This window comes from Perna viridis, chromosome 3, assembly GCF_037379345.1.
Source record: "Perna viridis isolate PV_CMFRI_1.1 ecotype Kerala chromosome 3, ASM3737934v1, whole genome shotgun sequence".
Taxonomy (NCBI): Eukaryota; Metazoa; Mollusca; class Bivalvia; order Mytilida; family Mytilidae; genus Perna; species Perna viridis.
The window spans coordinates 7,987,345-8,009,282 of record NC_142447.1 but is presented as its reverse complement, the minus strand read 5'-3'; the positions used below and the strand labels follow the sequence as shown (position 1 = coordinate 8,009,282).

Sequence of the window (21,938 nt, the reverse complement as noted above, 5' to 3'; positions counted from 1 at the left end):
TGTACACATATGAGAATTAACACTTAACCGTTTAAAGGGTCTGTCGTTTAAATTTAATTTCTAGCTTCCTCTACAAAACTCAGCGGGATAATTATTTTATATGATATACTTATACTCAATTCATGAACAATTACAGCAAACAAAGAAAGGAATAAACATTTCTGTGTTGTTTTTTTTTCTGTTTACAATGAATGTATTCACGATCATAGTGCATAAAACTTAAAAAAAAGAAAGAAAAACTTTTTTCGTTTTAACTTTACTCAAATATTATACTATTACGTATATGCATTACATTTTGTAGAATGACAAGGTATGAATAATTAAGGTCACTTTAACCTGTACGATTGAAAATTGGGTAGAAATAAATATGACACTAAAGGTTAATTTGCTGAATTTTTGTTTTTTAAATTTGATTAATATATATGACTATATATTCATCATAGAACACTCTATCTTAGAAAATGGAGTGCTAGATATTAATATTTTAACCCAAAACGTTGTAACTGTTTTGGCCCTTCCATCAACCTTTTGTCATATCTTATACGTAGTGAGCATCAATCATTTATAATTTTCAAACATGCAAAATAAAAAAAACATCGCTTAGTTAGATCTTATTTACATCTAACATCAATCATTATTTGGTGGATGCACTAGGAACTGAAGCTATAAAAGACCCACCAAGAGTCTGTTCTAGCCAGAAACGTCCACCAACTTTAATCTACCTTGCCTAAGCCGTAGCCTAACTACTACTTAACAGTAAGTCTTTAAACATCTTTTGTTTTAATTTTAATTAAGGGAAGTTTTTATTTATGAACATGTGATTTCGTATAAATATATTTATATATATATATCAAAACTTATCTTGTTTATTTAAATTGTAAAAAGCAGGACAAGCGACGTAAATAACGTCAAAATACAATATAACCTAGATTGAAAAAAGAGAACAAACTAATCACAAAGCTTCATAATTAATTTATTTAAATAATTAACTGATAATACGAGCACAAACATTCAAGGATATATAACGTTTTGTTTTTCCAATTCTGGTTTCGTTTGGATGGAATTTTATGCGTTGAAAAGAGCGTTGTGTTCTTAGTTTTTAATTTATTTCCAAAAATGATTTCGGTATCAAAGTAAGATTTTGCTTTGAAATATAAACAAGACCGAGATATAGATAATTTGTATAAATAAGCTTTTAATCGTAACAAGTATAAAACGAAAGCATGCATTAATTCTAAAACTGAATTGAACAAAAATCAATATTATCTTATGGTCCTTACCTAGCATAACATTAGTTAGAATTAGCAGAGAGAACCATTAGTAAAAGGAATTACCACTGTTATATACTCGAGCTCGCCTGAGCCGTTTTATGGTGTTTTTTTTTTTTTTTACGAAATCCTACCATTTCTGGTTCTCTGTCCATATAAAATTCAGACACTATTACCGGTTAAGTGATTTATGGTGTAAAAAAACCCACCTAACAAACGATTCTTTTTCACTCCATATATGCTATACATTCACATAACGATAATTATTTCTGCATTCAAATCTGCACTTTTTAGAAGGGCATACATTCATCTTCCACTAAAATCAACAACCAAATGAAAAAGTATTGCTGGTTATGTGATCAGATACTATGTTTGAACATGAAATAAATCTGAATTCCGTAGGTTTCCGATATGCACGAATCACCTTCAGTCTGATTTTTTATAAAAGCTCCTTTGCTTTGAGGTTGCAAGTAAGAAACAGAGCCCACAATAATAGTCAGTGTTCAACTTTAAGAATAATTACAATTAAGTATTCATTTCAGAAATGAAGGTTGTCATCTGTCTGTTTGCCCTCGTTGGTGTAGCTTTTTGCTCCTATAAAGGAGGATATGGCGGTTATGGAGGTGGTGCAGTAGCATATGGAGGTGGTGGTGCTGGATATGGATACGGTGGCGGTGCAGGATACGGATACGGAGGTGGAGCAGGATACGGATACGGTGGTGGTGCAGGATACGGATACGGATACGGTGGTGGATTAGGTGGTGGATTCGGTGGTGCAGGAGGTTATGGAGGATACGGTTATGGCCCAGCCTACGCTAAAGTTCTTGTTCCAGTTTATGGTGGATATGGTGGTGGTGCTGGATTTGGAAGTGGAGCAGGATTCGGTGGTGGAGCCGGATATGGCGGTTATGGTTATGGTGGTTATGGTGGCGGTTATGGTGTCGGTTATGGTGGATATGGAGGTGGATATGGAGGTGGATATGGAGGTCTTGGTGGAGGAGCAGGAGGATATGGTGGATACGGAAAGGGTATGGCTTATTCTAATTGAACTCATGACGGGGATTTATACAAAATAAGAATATTCACACTGCTAATAGGACGGACATTCATTTTTCTAGAAATATTGACACCAACATACGAATCTGAAATATCACACACACACACACACACACACACACACACACACACACACACACACACACACACACACACAAACTGCAACTCGCGTAACCTGAGCTTTAGAAGTAAATAAACTTTATATCAAAACCCGACAAATTTGCATAATTCTAATATTTCATCATTTTGAATTCATTTTCAAGATTTTACATGGTATTGTTAAACATTAATATTTGTAGTTTAAACGCTGTTGTTTTTTTTTTTTTCAGGAGGAGCATATTAAACCAGTCCAGTTTGTAAAGTTGGCCAATAATCTATCCCTGTTTTTATGTGAAATGCCTTTGTTTAAAATTAGCTTGTTTTAATAAATATTTGCATTTACAAAAATATGTTGAATTAATTTCACTCATTTTACTTCATTATAAATGAGAGAATTCAGTTCAGAAATATAACAAAAATCAATTCACAAAGCACGAACACCTACTCCTTAAAGATTTAAATAACACAAAAGAAACAACACTACATATAATTTCAAAAATCTAACAAAGTCTAGCTGTCTTTTCATTTATGTTACTATCATTAAATTACTTAGATAAAGGACCAAAACATTACATTACCTTCGTCACGCAATTTCTTGTAAAATACTAGAATACAAATCAGGATTGGGCGTTAAGTAGCTGTCTTTGTAAGAATCATGCAAACTCTGAAAAATGTGATACACCCCAAAGAAAGCTACAAATTTGTATTTTTATAATTAAGTTGTTTTATTGGTCTATATTATGAATTGTGTAATTATTCAATCAAATCTGCCTGCTCTTAGGGAATAATCAATATTGAAAATCCAATAGTCTATTTTTGTTTTTGATTGTCATTTACAGAGTTATCTCCCTCACTTATGAAACATACAGTGCATTCTATATATTTTTTATATCCTAAGAGCACGGGTTATATTAAAAACCACATGTTTATTTCTGTTTACTATGACATTTCAAACAAAATGTCAAAAATAAAAATATGTAGCCGCTTTACACATGAATCACATTTTGCATGATCCTTAGCTGGAGTGCTACTTAAAAACTTTGCTTTGAAAAAAAAAGGAATACTGAATGCAAAAATGTCATTCCATCGCAATGATTTATCTCTCGCCCATAGAATATGTGGTTTTAAATACGGATGCGACGAACAAAAAGTATACACCTGCATAAATAAGCGTTTAGATCCATATACGTCTGATATAAAGAAACACATAAACATTAGGGAAAAACTAAATATTGTTAAACATAAAAGCCTAAGAGTGTTAATTAAGTAAAGAAAAAGACAATATAACCAGCAACACAGTATACTGCAAACATCAATATCTCCTTATAATAGTACAAGTAGTATACAACTTCAAAACAAAACAATTAAAGGATGAACATAGTCATCATTGAAACAAAGGATTAGTCCTTGCATAACTGCTCCTTTACTTGCTGACCTATTCCTTCACTCTTATGAGGCTGACTTTATAGCTGATCTGATCAGAAAGAAAGAATATCGTTTGGCTAGATCCTTCAATCTCAGTTTCCGCTATATAGATGACGTATTATCTTTAAACAATCCTAATTTCGGGGATTTGATACATCGCATCTACTCAAAAGAGATAAAGGATACTACAGACACTGTGAAGTCAGCCTCATATCTTGACATATACTTAGAAATCGATGGTAAAGGAAACTATTGACCAAACTTTACGACAAACGTGATGACTTCATTCAGAATTATTAACTTTCCTTTCATCTGTGGCAACATCCCTTCGGCTCCTGCGTATGGAGTGTTCATATCACAACTCATACGTTATGCCAGAGCTTGTCGAAACAAGCAGACTTTTTGTATCGCGCTAGAACTCTAACAAATAAGCTTCTGGAACAGGGTTATGTTGCTACAAGATTGAAGTCATCACTACAGAAGTTTTATGGTCGTTATCATGAACTCGTGGATCGTTATGGTGTATCCATCAGCACCATGAAAACTAATTTATTCAACGGGTCATGGATTTCCTTTCCTCGTTTGTCTACCCTGGACTTGACTTTTTATGAGCAACTCGGCGGGTGTTTCTAGAAAAGCAGAGGACGCTTACCCTACCGGTGCACCTGGTCCATGCTCCCAGTTTTTAGTGGAGTCCGAGTTGCCCATTTACTTTTGTTACTTTGTATGTATGATTTTAGTTACTTTATGTTCTTTGTTGTAAATGTCTGTTTTCCATGTCTGGTCTTTGTTCCTGGATTACATTCTTTTGATTACCGCTATAACCTTGGTTCCCTTGATTACTATTTCTTTGGATAATTAACATTTCATATTTGAATACTTAAAAAAGAAATCTAAAAATATATTGTAGTCTCCAGCTATCTCGATATCAAATGTGTAATAAAAGGAAAAGAAGGAGTTTTGTGCTATCTGATATTTAATAGCAATAATTAGTAAGTGCGTGGACAGACTATTAACATATATTGTTTTAAAAATGATAAGTTTGATTTGTTTAATTAAATAAATTTGGATAATTCCTATTTTTAACACATAGGAACCCACAGAAAATCTTTAAAAGTATGTAAAATAAAATCTATATACTTAATGTGCCCCATCTCTCCTACATTCACATATATAACATGTGCATGTATTGTATCAAGCTTGTGTTTTGTATATATATCGTTTAGCAAAAGCACAGCAAAGCAGCACTGTTTGGTCACAATGTTGTTACATTCTGTGCCTATGCATATGCATTAAGAATAAATATGAAATATATATTACTAATACTTAAAACAGGAAAATCTGGCATCTCCAAGTCCGCGACACACTGACTAGACTATTGTACTTTGGCATCTATGTAAAAAATTATGACATACTAACTGGTAATGCATCAATCCGAACTAGTTTACAAAAATATTCAGATTCCAGAATCTAGGAGTTGGTTTTTCTCATTTTCCATGTCTGTAGATTGCTTAGTATCGCTATTTTGTTTAAAATCCCTTTGATCCTGCTATACCATAATTTTCGATCTCACGCCAGTCGAGTGAGAATGAAAATTATCGCTAGTTTCTATGTCCTCGCGTGACATATAAGCAACAGCCTAGGAATATTTGCCGACCCAAATAACCATCTGTTTGTTTACAGCGTATGAATTAATGGCTAATTTGTGACAATATTTTCTAGTCTACAATGGAAAATGATTAAATACAGTAACTTACCCGATTAGATTGAATAAATCCCAAAATTATTTAACAATTTTTAATAGCGATCCTCAGAGTTAAACGATTTAAAAAAATGTGTATCACAGCTGCACAACATATGTGACGTCACGTAGCACGTCGCCGCTCGACGAGATAAGCATGCGAAACGCTCTCTCATTGAAAAAATATTAAATAATCTAATAATATTGTTCCATGTTGACTTCATCTTTAGTATAACATCGTAGAGTATCTAGGCGCAGTTTTCCTTTTAGCATGGATTGATATTTCAATGGGAGTGTTAACCAATTAGCATTATTGTTCCATCGTGTAGTAATACGAAGAACGATCTGCATTTTATTGCTTAATTCCAGGAAATCGAAACGCTGCATCACAAGGAAAAATCTTCTATATTATGCTTTTCTTAACATTTTTCTCATGTAGAACTAGATATTTTTCAGTTTTTATCAGTATTTTTACATACAAATATATTTTGCTTTTAATATTGAACTCAATGCTATGCTAATGACGAATCCCCGTGGATTTGAATAGTAGACGAGGATCTATTTACATGATAACGACGGAGTCACATGACGAGACTTACATACCCTATTAGTATTTCAAATGCTTAAAGAAACTCCTTAGTCAACTTTGTACTGTTTTCATTGGTATATTTATTTAAAAAAAAAATATTGGTTGCAACATTTGTTGTTACATCGGCAATGTCAATTTATAAGACGTCAGTTTTTTTAAACGGTTAGGAATGTGGTGTTAAGAGCGGAAGAGTTATAGGAATTACTTTATACAGTGAAAGCTGTCAAACAGAACCCTGAATAAACACCTGCCTAAAGTAGACTTTTTTAAGTCCCTATGATTTGATTTACAATTCAAACAAATATTATCCAAGTAATGCAATAACCATTTTATGTATGGACAGACCGGCTCAACGAAAGATAACTCAGTATTGTAACTGTGGAAAGGGTCGTTGGATCTGTATATTTAACGATAAAAGCTGGTAAGAAGTTTTGTTTTTTTTTCTTAATCTTTTTTGGTTTTTTTTCTTTTTTTGGGTTTTTTTTGTTTTTGTTTTTTGTTTTGTTTTGTTTTGTTTTGTTTTTTGTTTTTGTCTTGGTAGTGGGGGTGTGAAATAAAGTCCTGGTTGATGACAGCACTTATTTTCGAATTAAGCTTCTTAAAATACAGCAAAGATTTTCAACCGATGGTGTTAGAACCTTTTGCATGGAAGAAACACAGTGGGACGCACCAAAACAAAATTCTCTTTTGAATTGACAAAAACAAAGAAGATTTCACATGGACAAGTGAACATTACAAAACACACAGTAACTTTTCTAGCCATTTACTTAAAGTCAGAGAGAAACCGTGACGTTTCTTTGCATTTAAAAAAATCCCCAACGTTGTAGTTCATTGTCTATTTGGTCGCCCAGTTAAGTGGATATACAGTGTAAATGTGCCAACGATATTAGTCATTAATGGAGATGAATGTGTCCTTCTTAAGCTGATAGGTAAAGTTGGTGTCGTGCTGCAGTTTTCGGCAAACTTCGGTCCATTTACTTGTTTTGTAATTTTGATGAAAAATATGTACAAAGTCACCAAAAATAAAATCTTAGCTACTATATTTCAAACGCGTAATTGTAGACAATATGTTTCTTTTTTCTTGGCTTTCTTGATTTGTTTTGGTATGGTAGAGTAATCAAGGGAACCAAGGTTATAGGGTAATCAAAAGAATGTAATCCAGGGACAAAGACCAGTGGGTTTGCCTTTGTTTTGTTTTGTGCAGTTACTGTTTATTTCTTTTTTTTTTGCTTTAATAAAGGTATCCCACAAAAAGGTGAAAAAAAAACAAACAAACAAACAAACAAACAAAAACAAAAATATGTATGACTCAAAATTTTTAGTAAAGATTAGACCTTTCACGTTCAAATTAAGATGACTCTTTTTGAGGTAGCAAATCAATCTGTAGAAAATATAAAGAAACATTTTGAATTTTGTCAAATATAGTTTCCTTGGAGATCTTTGCTTCTTTCGTTCATCACAAAAAATACGAACTTACATTTATACATTTTAAAAACAACGTGTAACCTACGCTCATGGCGATGTTATAGCAAAAGTAGACGTTGTCAATACGAACACAATAACTTGCTGTGTTATTTCCTGTGACGTTCGCGCCAGTTGTGTTGAGTTTTAAACGGTAAGAAATGATGTAAGACGGTGACGAAAATCTATAAATATAGTATCAAAAACATGCATCGATCTATCCACAAATTACAAATTATGCAAAAAAGGCGTTCCTTGTCCAATACCGCGGACAAAAGTTCAAAATATTGAAAGTAGAGTAAGTATTTATATATAATAGTTCAAAAGTATCATTACATATAATGACATTTCACAGAAACCGTTCTTAACTAAAATTTCGCGCACAGTGGTACGAACAACATATTAGATTATAAAGGCGTCAGTTTTGTTTACTGGAGTTTATAAATTGATTTCTATTAGCAATTTGTTTTCTAATTTGTATTTGACTGAAATATCTAATCGATGCTGTTTGTTTTACTCGACCACATTATAATTCATTTTTGTTTGCATTGTTTTGTTTCAAAAGATAAATCAAATCATTATCATGCAAAACAAATCCAGAGCATACACGATAGCATCATTTAAACGCATCATATTAAAAAACTTATAGGATTGGTTTTATTTTCTCCCCTATGAATTTGTGCATAAAGCTTATGTTCATAAAGTATACGTAACCATTTTCATGGTCAGAGTGTGAAGAATGTGGTTGAAATGTTTGCTTTTGAAACACAATTTGCGAATACGAAGCATAAATTTATCATTGTTCAATTATTTCGTTACTAACATATTTTCAAAATGGCATGAGGATTTGAAAAAAAACATGAACATGCAGAAAGATCTTAAGTGCCGTTCTTTTTTTTGCACACGACAGACACACGGAAACACATCTATTCAAGCTCTTTCAATCTTGTTCTTCTCAAACTGTGCAATGGCCGCGCTTATGTTCTGTGTTCTTGTTGATTTCTATTTAATGGTTCACTAGTGATACTATTTTGTGTTGGTTTTCTCCATGTTTGACCTATCCATTGTAAGGCTCGTCTTTTTATTTGAAGTGCTGTTGTTTCCTAGCTGTCACATACACGCTCCAGTAATTGTAATTTTATTACTTTTTAGCCACCAAACTTCACATATGTGTCTTAGGCATTTGTTGATAAAAACCTGGATTTTTTTTGTTCTAGTCCTGCTGTTAGTCACATCTGTTGAAGGGCAAGGATTTAATATAAGTACTAAATATTCTAATTTTAGTGTTATCACTTAGGACATTGGATCTGCATACTGACACATTCATTTGGAAGGCTTGAAGGGTTTGCTTATTTTGACCTTGATGCATTAACCCGTGCCGCTTGTCTTACTTACAACACTCCCTAAGTATATAAATTAGTCCACGTTGTCCATTTCTCCCCATTCAATTGCAACTGATCTTCCTTTCCTGGTCTTAACCTTCATAACCAATTCTGTTTCCAATTTCATTCTGTTTATTGGGCTTCTCTTTGATTTCCTTTATCTAGTAGAATAGTGAGGAAAATCTGAATTTCGACATTATATAGTATAGGAATATTTTAATCGAGGACTTGCAGACCAATTTACATTATAAACGTCAAGCTATCAGTAAAATGTGTATCAACTAAATTATGATGACCACAAAAAAACAAAAACAAAAACAAAAACAAAAAATAATTTTAGGCTTATTTCAAACATTTTAGAATGAACGTTTCCTCATGTTACATAACATGATAAAACTGAGAAGTCACTATGAAAGCCCTAGCCTTCTTAAATAAAATTATATAAAAACTGTATTGTATTAAGAATATTCATAATAAATATAAGAAAGAACTCATCTTACTTTTTTGAAAATTATGAGGGAGGTGGCAAATTTTGTGGGGTCAGAATATTTATTTTTGAAATTTTGCGGGTCAGACACATTGTCACTGTATGAAGCATCTGGATTGTAGTCAGAGTATTTATTTATTTTCCAGGAGGTTTAAGACGGAATATTTATTTGCAATTTTTTCAGGGCCGTAATATTGATTTCCAAATTGTGGCAGACCCCCACATCAGAAACAAATGGTCATCCCCTAATGCAGACGGATACACCAACAGTAACTTAATCCATTATCATAATTACGTGCTATGCTGTAGGTATCCAATTCGCATTATCAATCATTAATGAATAATATCAAATTGTACTTTAGGTCAGTTTCATCTTTGAGTTTTTTGGGTAATTTATATGTACAAGTCATAACTCGGTAAATTGATAGATAACAGCACTTTTTGTATGCTGGGTATAAAATGCCAGTCAGAAAGACAACCCAACACCTTAGAAACACCAATATCAATAGTCTTTCTAGGAGGTATACGCAAAGTCAATTCAGAAAGTAAGTTTTTCCTTTTTTTGATAACTTTAATCTACATAGATTTAAATTAAGATTTCCCTGGCGGAAAGAAAATCAACATTACTTCTAATACTTAATAACAGCATAAAAACGTTATCTAACTAATCACGGAAGGTATCCCTCTCTTCTGTTTTATGTGTAGCAATTTATGGACACAGTCTTCACACAAAAGAACTTATCATAACAATATTTATATAATAAGGCTTTCATATATTGTCAAAATTTATCCAAAAATATGCGTCATCTTATTTTGCTAAGTCTTTGGGGGAAAAACATTATTTTAGGTGAACAATTTATTCCTTAAAAATACAGTGAATGGTAATCAGTATTTTCATCAGCCTTTACCTTTTATTTGTGTTATTTTTTTGCCTTTGTTTTCTTTTTGTTAAGGGTGTCTATAACAGATTTGATTCCGATATTCTACATTTCAAACATAACCAATTAGCTGAACCCTTCTCTGCAATAAATATGCGTAAATGTCTATGTAAAATATGCTGTTTTTAAGACATGCATATCGGACAAAGTATATCGGACTTCTGTTTATCTTACAGTAAAAACACTCTGATCTGGTACATTTAATGATTTCATTATTTTATGATCTTCATCTTACGAAACCCGCCCACCCAAAAGAAGATTTGTGCTTGGTTTAAAACAAGAATGTGCCTTTCAACTCTGTTACTTAATTGGAACTTTGACCCCTTGAATTATTTAGTCATTAAATTTTCGCATTTATTATTAATAATTAAGAATAATATATTTAAATCCATTTTAACAGAGATGAAGACCACCATCTACCTTCTTGCTCTCTTCGCCACAGTTTTTGCTCTTTTTCCAACAGAATATATGGGCGGATATGGTCCTTTAATCGGGAGTTCCGTGGGGTACGCTTCTTTTGGTTACCCATTCATCACAAAAGGATATTATGGATATCCGTATTATGGAGTACCAGTGTTCGCTGGTGTCGCATTTGGGGAACCTGCATTTGGATACATGGGAGATGTTGCCTTTAAAGGTAACAATTTCAGTATTTTCTTTATTTCTTTTTTAATCTTGTGTTTAGCAGAGATCAAACGCTACATCATTATAATGTTAATTCAATTGTATTTAATATTTAGTATCGCCTTGTTGGTAATCAGAACTTATCAATTAGTTTTTTATTTCCTATTTCGTATTATTTGGAATTGATATTTTATGAGTAAGTCGGCGGGTGTTTCTAGAAAAGCAGAGGCTTTTTACCCTACCGGTGCACCTGTTCAATGTACACAGTTTTTGTGGTGTCGGGGTTCCTCATTGATTTTCATTTCTTTGTACGTGTTATTTTGTTATTTCACGTTCTTTATTGGAATATATCCTTTTGATTTTTCCTCAAAATGTTGATTCCATTGATTACTCTTTCATATCATTTTTGTGCGTCATTAGTTAATCCTAATAAATTAAGGTTTCATATTTTATCCGAATATATTATATGACGAAAATGGAAATGGTGAATATGGTAAAAAGACAACAACCTCAGCGGAATGAAAATATAAGCCCAGGTCACCCAATAAGGACATAACCCGTGTCATGCTTTTAAAACTGCTTTTAAATATAGTGTGTTATTTATATGTATAGACCCTACGAGCGGGTCAATGTTAATGCCAAAAATTGCTACATTTAAGGATTCGACCAAAAATATGAATAAGGCAATTTAATGTTGTAGTCAACTTACTGGGTGAGTTTTGAACTTCCCGTGATTTGTAAAGAAAATAACCATAAAATATTAAGATACCCCGTCGTACTAATTGTGTACAAGTACATCTGTGTTCGGGTATGACTTCCTTGTATCGATTGAAAAGTTTTGTGAATATTTCATGAGCATGTGGTATCGAAAATCATGATGTAGTAATTTCTCGGTTATATAAATATTTCTCTCGTTAAAAACCGAAACTTTGTGGCAAATACTAGCAAATGCGACCAATACCTTATGACGGCGACATCACCATGTAAAAACGGATTGTTAACAATAGGGAATAAAAAAATCATATCTTTTATCGTAAGTTTTAGTTTTAGGTTTATCATCATTGATATGCATACTTAGATCAAGAGACGGACATTCGTTATTATTAATATTTGCACTATTGAAAGAAAGTTCTGCATGGTATTTTAGTATAAATATTTGAATCGTCTTTGTTAAGAGTCAAAATATCGTCCAATAATTTGAGAATACTACATATCTGCAAACGAAATCTTACAGCAAAATGCAATTATAACATTCTTAGCATATTCATTCACAATTAGGCCATTATCATGCTGACAAGTGTAAAGAAGTAAGTTCTTTGGATTGTCAAGTGGCCAATGTCATATAAAACAAAAAAATGTAAAACATAAATTTAATAAACAAAACAAACTAAAGTAAATTCAAGATAAATGACATCATGAAATGAATAAACATAAATGTAACTGAATATACACGCACAAGACAGAACTAAATATAATGGAATGAAATAAACACATAAACTAAATGATTCACAGTCTCAACACACCACCATTTTTTTCTGCACACCTCCCGGTAAGGTCGAACGTTGCATGTACTGTAAAATTAACGAATGAAATGGGTTGTTTCCCTTGGACTTTTATTATAATTATAACTGGACGAAATATAGACTAATTTCACACATTTTTTGTAGATTTCTATATTGACGAAGAGAACACCAGATGATATATATTTCACTATAATGCTGTATTCAGTAAGCCATGACCGGTTAAACGAACATATCTAGCACGGACTTCTCGGTTACTTTACAAATTAATATAACGGACTTTGTGCTCCAAAAATAATAAATTCCTAGCTTTCCAACGGTTTTTTTTTAATCAACGATATTACTTCACCGACTCTAGGCGTTATTACACCATCTCGGGAACATCAGGTTGATAACCATTTTATCACCGACAGGTCGACGCTTCTAGCTATGTGCAAGACGCACACCAAAACCGGGTCTAAAAACCCCTGTAAATAGACATTGAACCCAAAAATTACTTACAACATCTATACCTTTGCATAATATGGCAATTTCTCGTACATTCTGGACCGCGAGCAAGAAATATCATCTCGACAGCAAAATAGACTATAATTTACCATATAAAATTAATTATTAACTTACCTGAGTATTGTAAACATTAGCCAAAGGGTTGAATGTCCTGAATTGACAATTAAAATTCCCCACTGCTACTTTACCAAACTCAATGCTTCACTCAATGACCATGTGCCGACAGATATAAAACTCACCTGTTAAATTTCTATACGTGTACAATCTCGTGATTTCACAAAAGGTCTACTTGATTCGATTTACCGGTGTTAGTGGTATTTAAAGCTAGGATAGTTTAAATAGTCCTGTATGGAAAAAATGTAAACGACAATTAACTGAAGTTTGTTACACAAGTTTATTAGTGATAATTGAGCCCTGTACGGTTTACTTAAAGCGAATGATTTGCACTTTTCTGTACTTATGATTTCTTTGCTAATACAGTTCAGCTTATATTGTGCATCCATTCCAATTGTCTTTGAAAGAAATTTTAAAATGAATTATCTAAGGTACAGTTAACAATATTAATGGTTATAAAAGGGTTTCATGAAATACCTCACTTGAAGTTATGCATACTCAGTGCTATATAATATAGTCCTTTGTTGTTTTCACAGGAAAAGGTTTGTACAAACCTCTAGGTCAAACAAGTCACTACCATCGACTACATAAATGTTGCAACTGCTGATAAATAGTCCGAATTTCAATAAATTTACCAAGCATTATCATTTATTATTTAGTACTGAATACTGTCTGTAAACTAAAAGCAGCGTAATCATTTCAGGTGGTTTCCACTAAAGGTCTATGTTCATCTTTTAGATATCATTTTTGCTGATTTAAAATTTAACCTCAAAGACCAATTCGGTTGGTGTTTCTAGAAAGGCAGAGGATGCTTACCCTATTAGTACATCTGGTCGATGCTCCCAGTTTAACACCAAATAACAATTTCGCGCTGGTATTGAAAGGGTTGAATAACTGACATAGAAAGTTAAATAACGACAGTGTAATCAATCCAATGACCATAATAGAGTGATATAGTATACAAATAGAAACATTTAAACATGCGGAACATTTATATCTCTTTCTTTCAATTTGTTTTTTTTTAAATCATTCACCAACTTCGTTCCAACATTTTGTGTTTTCCTGTTATGAAATTTTATTTCTTATTTGCACTTTTATCTAATCGCATGCATATCTGTCCTTAGTCGATGAAATTAATAAAGTCACAAGAAAATACAATAGCATGTGTTTGGTTTTATAATGCAATGATGATTGATAATGATTATGCAAAATTACTACAAGATGTTACTGAATATCAATTTAAAATTACGAACATCGATTTAATTCTTATATTAGTGCATAAACTATAGAATTGTTAAACATGGTACGCCATCACTACTTTTTTTTTCTTTTTTGAAAATATAATTTAGGAAAAAACAAACAAAACCTCTGTACATGAGAGTGGTGTTAAATACTACATTTTCATTAATTAAATGTGCATTTAGATCAAAGATGGATATCAATGCAGTATATTCACCTTGCCTTTCATTTATTTTATAGAGGAGGTCTCTGAAGTTTAGATCGCATTAGACACGTTATAAAAACATACCCTCTTGTACGTACTATAAGAATATAACAAATTTCTGTGCATTTAAATCAAATTTGGAAATGTCTTACTTCATTTAAAAAAGGTCTGAAAAACTAAGATGTCGTAGATGCTATAACTGCAGTAGTTCTTCAATATTTTACTATATGTAAAGCTTACAGATTTAAGATTTTGAATTGGTCATATAGATAGAGCTTGTATTTTAATCGATCATATAGGTGGCTTTGAACTTGAATCTGTGATAAATGTGATGTTTTATTCAAATGAGTCACACAGGTGATGTTTCTTTTTAATTAACGGAATATTTTTGGGTTACAAGTTAAAAAAAATATTTTGTCATTGATAGCTATAGTGCTTACCAAGAACAAGCGAAAAGATGTATTTTTCCAATACTGAAAAAAAACTTCTTAATGTTTCTTTACGCCTCATTCTATTTTATTATTATATTTTATTATAAAATTGCAGGTTCCATTTCTTTCCGTTTCTTAATTTTGTTTTCGGAGAACAGTCTTTTAATAGAGGAAAAATAGTACTTTATTTTATTATATAATATAGTTACATTGCTAGTGAAAAAAGTGCTGATTGATTCATACTTTTGAAGACCTTTATTGTACAGTATTCTATTACATGTCTATATTCATTTTATATGCAATGTATTTGAATGTCTTAGTCTCTGTAAGTAAATGTACGTAAATATTTTCCAGGATGATATTTAACCATTAAATTATATCATTGATAAAAAATATACATATAGCATCCCATGAACTAATATCCTGGATACTAATTATTTAAACATCCTGGATTCTAATTGATATCTTAAAACATTCTGGATACTAATTAATTAAACATCCTGGATATTATTTGATATCTTAAAACATCCTGGATACTAATTGATATCTTAAAACATCCTGGATACTAATTGATATCTTACAACATCTTGGATACTTATTAATTAAACATCCTGGATACTAATTGATATCTTTAAACATCCTGGATACTAATTGATATATTAAAACATCCTGGATACTTATTAGTTAAACATCCTGGATACTTTTTAGTTAAACATCCTGGATACTTATTGATTAAACATACTAGATAGCATGTCACATAAAAAAATGTCCGAATCACTTTAAATTGTGAAATATTTGTTACCCAACAACAACAATCAAGCTTAACTGTTTTAGTAGTGCCCCTAAAGATAATCCTTCCAGACATTTAATGTTTAATGGTGATAAGATTGTTAAAGGGAACAATCTAACAGCCATGGAAAACATTTAACTATCATACAATATCTACAAAAAGAATTTGATATATTAAAAATTTCACTGAGAACACTATTGGATGTTACATGTAAACAGTATTTCTGTCTACCTTCCGTTTGCCATATAATAACAATGTTCACTGTTATACTGAATATATGACTACATATTTATAAACTTAATTTGCAATACAGTCTGCTATAATAGATATATTGTGTAGTTTTACATGGGAAATGCCAAATTGATTTCCAAGTATTGCCGACAATGATTATACAAGATTACTATTAAAATTCGTTAGATGCCGTCAAACATTTACAAAAATCGTATTTAAATGTCGAAAGAGACGGTCTTAACTTACTGTTTTGAATATGTAATTTCCATACCGAAAAAAAAGAAAAAACTTTTTTTCTTTTTTCTTTTTTTTTTTTTTTTTGGAAAAACAAATCAAATCGATTTCAAAGTCACCTATAGTGTAAAAGGGGCGAATACTAATGAACTTTAATGTTATTTTGTAGCTTTCAATTAAATATGATGGAATGTTTAGAGGATCGATTTATTTTGTTGAAAATTTGTCTTTTTGTAAGCGATTTAAAAATCGATATATGCGTATATCGAAGTTGCCACATTCGGAAAGATCACTACAAATAAAAATATTTCAGTTCATCATGTGGCAAAAGACCAGCAAGATATTTAAGCTTTACAAAACACATTTCATGTTTCTTATATAATCAGCAGTAACAAAACTTTTAATTTAATAAGATAAACTCGTAATTGGTGCTGGTGAAACCTGTCAAAAAAAGGTTTCCAAAAGCATTTGCAAAACGTAATTGTGTCTTTTGCAGTTTACGCAGAAGAAGAATTACCAAAGCTTCAAATAAAGGGAATACGTGAATAAATCGAAGCATGTTACTTTATAGTGGAAATAAAATAATTGTCAACTTAAACGACAAGAAACCCACAATGTAAAGATTATAATGGAAAAAAATAAAAAAAAAAAAAACCTTAGTGTATTACTAATAGTTTGTAGTATCAATTTAATTGTTATATTAATGTTAAAAGATCTAAAACATGAACCTCGAAATTCTTAAATACCACTCCATATAAAATTCGGTGATTCATGAAAAAATTAAAATTAACCAAATCGGACAAAATTAAACATGCTAACTTTTACAAAGGGCTTTTTCATGTACAATCCATATAAATTGTATCTCAAAAGCGAAACATCCAAATGAAAAACAAAGACTGATTATGTGATCTATGACGGTTTCTGAACAAGAAAAAAACAAAAACAAAAAAGAACCAAAAAAATAAATAACTAAAAATCAAACATATTTCACTAATAAAGCAGGATGTTAAAAATTAAAACGAGCTCAATTTTGAATTCAAAATTCCGAATTAATGTTAGAAAAAAATCGGAAATAATTGTTTAATTATGTGAGTTCTATTTATGTAAAATTTTAACGTCTAAGAACAAACACTATTGTGCATGAAAATGAAGGAGTTGTTTCTTTTTTTTTTTTTAAAGTTGATGAACATCAATCATATTTGTCTGTATTACTGGGCAGCAGGAGCTTCCGCCTTAACAGTATATAAGGCAAGGCGAAAGGTATTCTGACAGAAAAGGAAGCCTCTTGAATTGCATACGACCTATTCACTTTAACAAGTAAGTATTATTACTATTATTATTTATTCTACAGGGATACTTGATAAATTTATTTTGTTTGTTTCTTTTCTCATTGTTTCTTTTGGGTTTTTGTTTTCATTTCCTGTGATCATAAGCGTACTTTGATTTTCCGAATACATACATGTAATTCATGTTTCGTCATTCTTTGTTTTGTAGAAATGGCCTTGTTATTAGATTGCAATTAAACAATTGTCGTATCGTATAAATTTCAATTTCAAAAGGTAAGGAATAAAGTCATAGATTGGAACGTGTCTTTATAATATCATAATGTAATGATATAATCTTTCCTTCCTTTCAAGGTATTTGGAATAACATACTTACTTTTATATCTATATTTAGGTGAAATATGTAAAAAATCAATCGAAAATAAACCAAGTCTTTATATTTTAAAATGAATGTTAATGAGGATATTTCAATGCTTTACACTTGAAAATCTATATTCATTACGTTACTTTTCAATAGGATCAAAGCCCGAAACATGTTAAATTTTTGTTTGTTTTTCAATCACCATACGTGAAATTATTGCAGATGGCATAGGTTCCAAGCACCTCCAAAGATAGCCTAATGGGTTGATTCAAATAATACAAACTGGTTCACAATTATAAAAAAGCATGCTTTAATTATGATCTCCCTATCGATCATTAATTGATCTTTATTTCATTGAATTATTTTTTATAACAGTATGTGTTTGAGTAAGGACGATTTAGAAAGAATTGCCTTTGAAGACATTACCCATACATTCTAAGAACTATCAAATGACAATCTTAAGTTACTCATTAAATTGTATTTTGATATTTCTAAGGAACAAACTGGAAATAGGTTTGATTTACAGAGCCACTGGTTTTTTTACTGTATTTCTGTATTTTTTTTCCGTTTTATATATATATATATATATATATATATATATATATATATATATATATATATATATATATATATATATATATATTGGGCAATTCAATTTCTTCCACTTAGAAGATACTTCATGTATGCTTTTAAAAAGGAATAATGCGGCTGAAAATATTCACTTTTAACATGCTTTATAAAGAAAATATCTCGTCATTTGAAATGTGTACATAAGATTAGACAAATGATTTTACTATACAAGTGAACCAATCACAGTAAGTATAGATAAAACAAATGTACAAAGAAAATTATTGAACTGCATTTGTTGTTTGGAATTAAGCTATTAATGATTCTAGTCACTACTTAAAACTCAAATACACATCGCATTCATTTTTTTTCTTTGAAGTAAATTAAAAAAAACGCACCATCAAACGTTTCAAACATTTTAAAATAACGATGTAACTATAAAGTTATATGATTTTCATTAATTAAATCTGTCTTTTTTTCAGGATGAAGACTATTCTCTGCCTTCTAGCTCTCCTTGGTTTTGCCATGGGCTATTACAAAGGTTACGGTGGTAATGTCGCCGTAGGTGTCGTACCTGTTGGAGTTGTTGGTGGAGTTGTTGGAGGATGGGGAGGTGGATGGGGAGGCGGATGGGGCGGTGGATGGGGTAGAAGTTTTGGTGGATATGGCGGCTATGGTGGTTATGGCGGTTATGGTGGCTATGGCGGTTATGGTGGATATAAAGGTATGTTTTGCAGTCGATCTCTCCGAAAAAGGTGAGGTAGTTTTAATAGAGGACGGGGATGGTGGATGGATATAATTGCGGTAATTGAGAGTGGCATTCAAATCAATTTGGGCTATAGACTTATGCTAAGGGACATAACTATTAAAATCAATAAAATATTTGTTCCATATTCATTTTCACCAAAACCTTCCAAGCATTCATTTAAAACAGAATTAAATCAATCCAAGTAACTGATGCTTGCATAAATTTTATGTAAAATGGTTAACACAAACGTTCCAATGATTCGTAAGAGTAGTTTCCCTTAATTTATTTCTACCTCCTTAAAATCATAAACTGGCAGGCTTGAGATCCAAGTATTAGTAAATTAGTAAATTTATATTGAATAGTATGTAAATCAATGTCATAAGTTTAAAGCGTTGAAAAAAGGAAAAACTTAACAATCGCACAATTTAACATGATTTAAACATCCTTTTCCTGTTACTCAATAAACATGAAACAACTAAATATTAACGTTTGGTTTGTTAAATAAATAGTAGCACATGGAGACAGTGGAAATCATAGTAAAAAAATGACCCATTACTATAATTCAGGCACGCCTAGTATGATTAAGAAATTTTATTTGTATTCTGTTTTGTTCCAGGAAAAGGACACTATTAGGAACAGATGTAGCTAAACCCCTACAGCGACCGGAACAGTTAAAGTTATGGAGTACCTTTGCTTTTTGCCATAATAAACTGCTATATAGCTTAAAGTTACACTTATTTGATTCTGTTTCCAAGTACTTCAACAGAGAAAAGAAATTAGACGCACACAAAAACGAACATGAAATAACCATAAAAACACACATGTAGAAATAAAAGAAAACGAGCAACACGAATCCCACTAACACCTTATTGTATGGACCAGATGCACTGGTAAGGCAAGCTTCATCCTCCTTTTTTCTTTAAGTAGAACTATATGTCATATTGTTATTTCCAAAAACAAATGCGGTCGAAAATAAAATACAAACAAAACTGACAGTTATCGACACTTCTAACTCAAACCGTAAAGTACATAGATCAAACCATCTCTGCTTGAAATAATTTTTATATTTAGTTGAAATGCTACAAAACACTCAAATAGTAAAGAAAACGCATTGTCAAAGATCAAACCTAAAATAACGAAAAAACAATAATAACAACATGCTGGAAGAGTAATCAAGGGAACCAAGGTTTTAGCGGTAATAAAAAAAATGTAATCCAGGGACAAAGACCAGACATGGAAAAAACAGACATACAGAGCAAAGAACATAAAGTAACTAAAATCATATATACAAAGTAACAAAAGCAATGAGCAACACGGACTCCACTAAAAACTGGGAGCACGGACCAGGTGCACCGGTAGGGTAAGCGTCCTCTGTTTTTTTTTTTAGAAACACCCGAAGAAAATATGTAAAACCTGCCAACAAAGCTATGAAATAATTTTCATTTCTACTGCCGACGATTGAATATTTCTACTGCCTCCTAGATCTGTAACAATGCCTTTTACAAAACAAGTTTGTCAATAAAAATAAGAACTTAATTGAGCCACATTCTCCGTAAAAAAAACAAATTAAACACTAATTGCTCTGGAAAATTGAAAAAAATGATGAAAACATTTTAAGTAAGGGCTAGACAGTAAACATCTTACTTTCCTAAGTCGTAAAAATGTTGAAGGTAATATTCTATTACTATCTAAGATATGTACGTTTTATACAAAAAAATAGTTACATTTATCCTATCATTAAACATCAGAAACTAAGACGCATTACTTACTTCATCATTAAAATGCGTCATCATGTTCAGCATTTAGGAAGATACAAAGAAATTTATGATCGTAAAAATAATTACGAAAATGGTTCGTCGACAAGACGTAGAAATGTACTACTGTCGACAATAAAAATGAAATTTACTTACCCTTTTGTAAGTCTCGAAATAAAAACAATATCGAATAACATGTTAAATCTTATTTGTGACAATCTGCTGATAACTTTGTGGTGGAATAATGTAGTTATCTTTCGAATACTGTCCTAATGTTTGATACGTCTTTCTATTGATGTGCCTTTATGTAGAGCACAACAATGTTCTAACGGGGATAATATTTCGTATGAATGATGAACAGTTGCAATTTTGGTGCATAGAAGACGTTCTGGGTTTCAGATCTTTGCCTAAAGGATAAGATCAATCAAAATACTAACACATAAACAGCTGATTTGATATCATTCTAGCACGTGTTTAATGTCTCTGATTCTATATTCATATAAATAAATGCATGGTATTACATTGTACTGTGCATAAAAGAAACAAAATTACTTGTTGATATACAATGATATGATCATTCTTCAAAGATATCGATTTGATTGAATGTACAAAACGAAATTTTTTTTTCGTCCATCTATTAAACGTTTAATACTATCCAATACACAATCGAACTTCATTCACCTACCATGCACAAAACCGACAGAAATCTACACAGGGACATATCATCTAAGAAGGTTGAGTTACTGACTACATGCATGGTGGAGTCTTCATAACGATTTATTTAAGCGTGCGCAGTAAAATGCCGAGTCTGGCTTCTTTACAATTTCCCCGACTCAGGATTATTTTCTGAGTGCAAATTATACGTAGTCGGGTTTTGATACTGG

The 21,938-nt window shown here is 31.6% G+C and overlaps 1 protein-coding gene and 3 long non-coding RNA genes across 4 annotated transcripts; 3 read left to right on the top strand and 1 right to left on the bottom strand.

The window, feature by feature from the left end:
- Window positions 1–630: 630 nt before the first annotated feature.
- On the top strand, window positions 631–2,771 carry LOC148620874 (uncharacterized). Its single transcript, XM_088574708.1, has 3 exons — window positions 631–756; window positions 1,811–2,296; window positions 2,654–2,771. The coding sequence occupies exons 2-3, from the start codon at window positions 1,813–1,815 to the stop codon at window positions 2,665–2,667; spliced, it is 498 nt and encodes a 165-aa protein (XP_088430834.1). The 5' UTR covers window positions 631–756; window positions 1,811–1,812; the 3' UTR covers window positions 2,668–2,771.
- An 8,142-nt stretch (window positions 2,772–10,913) lies between these two features.
- Window positions 10,914–12,861, top strand: LOC148620873 (uncharacterized). The gene is made up of 2 exons (XR_015920970.1): window positions 10,914–11,083; window positions 12,738–12,861. It is a non-coding gene; the product is annotated as an uncharacterized LOC148620873 (long non-coding RNA).
- On the bottom strand, window positions 12,427–13,478 carry LOC148620872 (uncharacterized). Its single transcript, XR_015920971.1, has 2 exons — window positions 13,337–13,478; window positions 12,427–13,057 (listed from the first exon to the last, which is right to left on the bottom strand). It is a non-coding gene; the product is annotated as an uncharacterized LOC148620872 (long non-coding RNA).
- Window positions 13,479–17,507: 4,029 nt separating this feature from the next.
- On the top strand, window positions 17,508–20,027 carry LOC148620871 (uncharacterized). The gene is made up of 3 exons (XR_015920969.1): window positions 17,508–17,658; window positions 19,035–19,276; window positions 19,917–20,027. It is a non-coding gene; the product is annotated as an uncharacterized LOC148620871 (long non-coding RNA).
- Window positions 20,028–21,938: the final 1,911 nt, after the last annotated feature.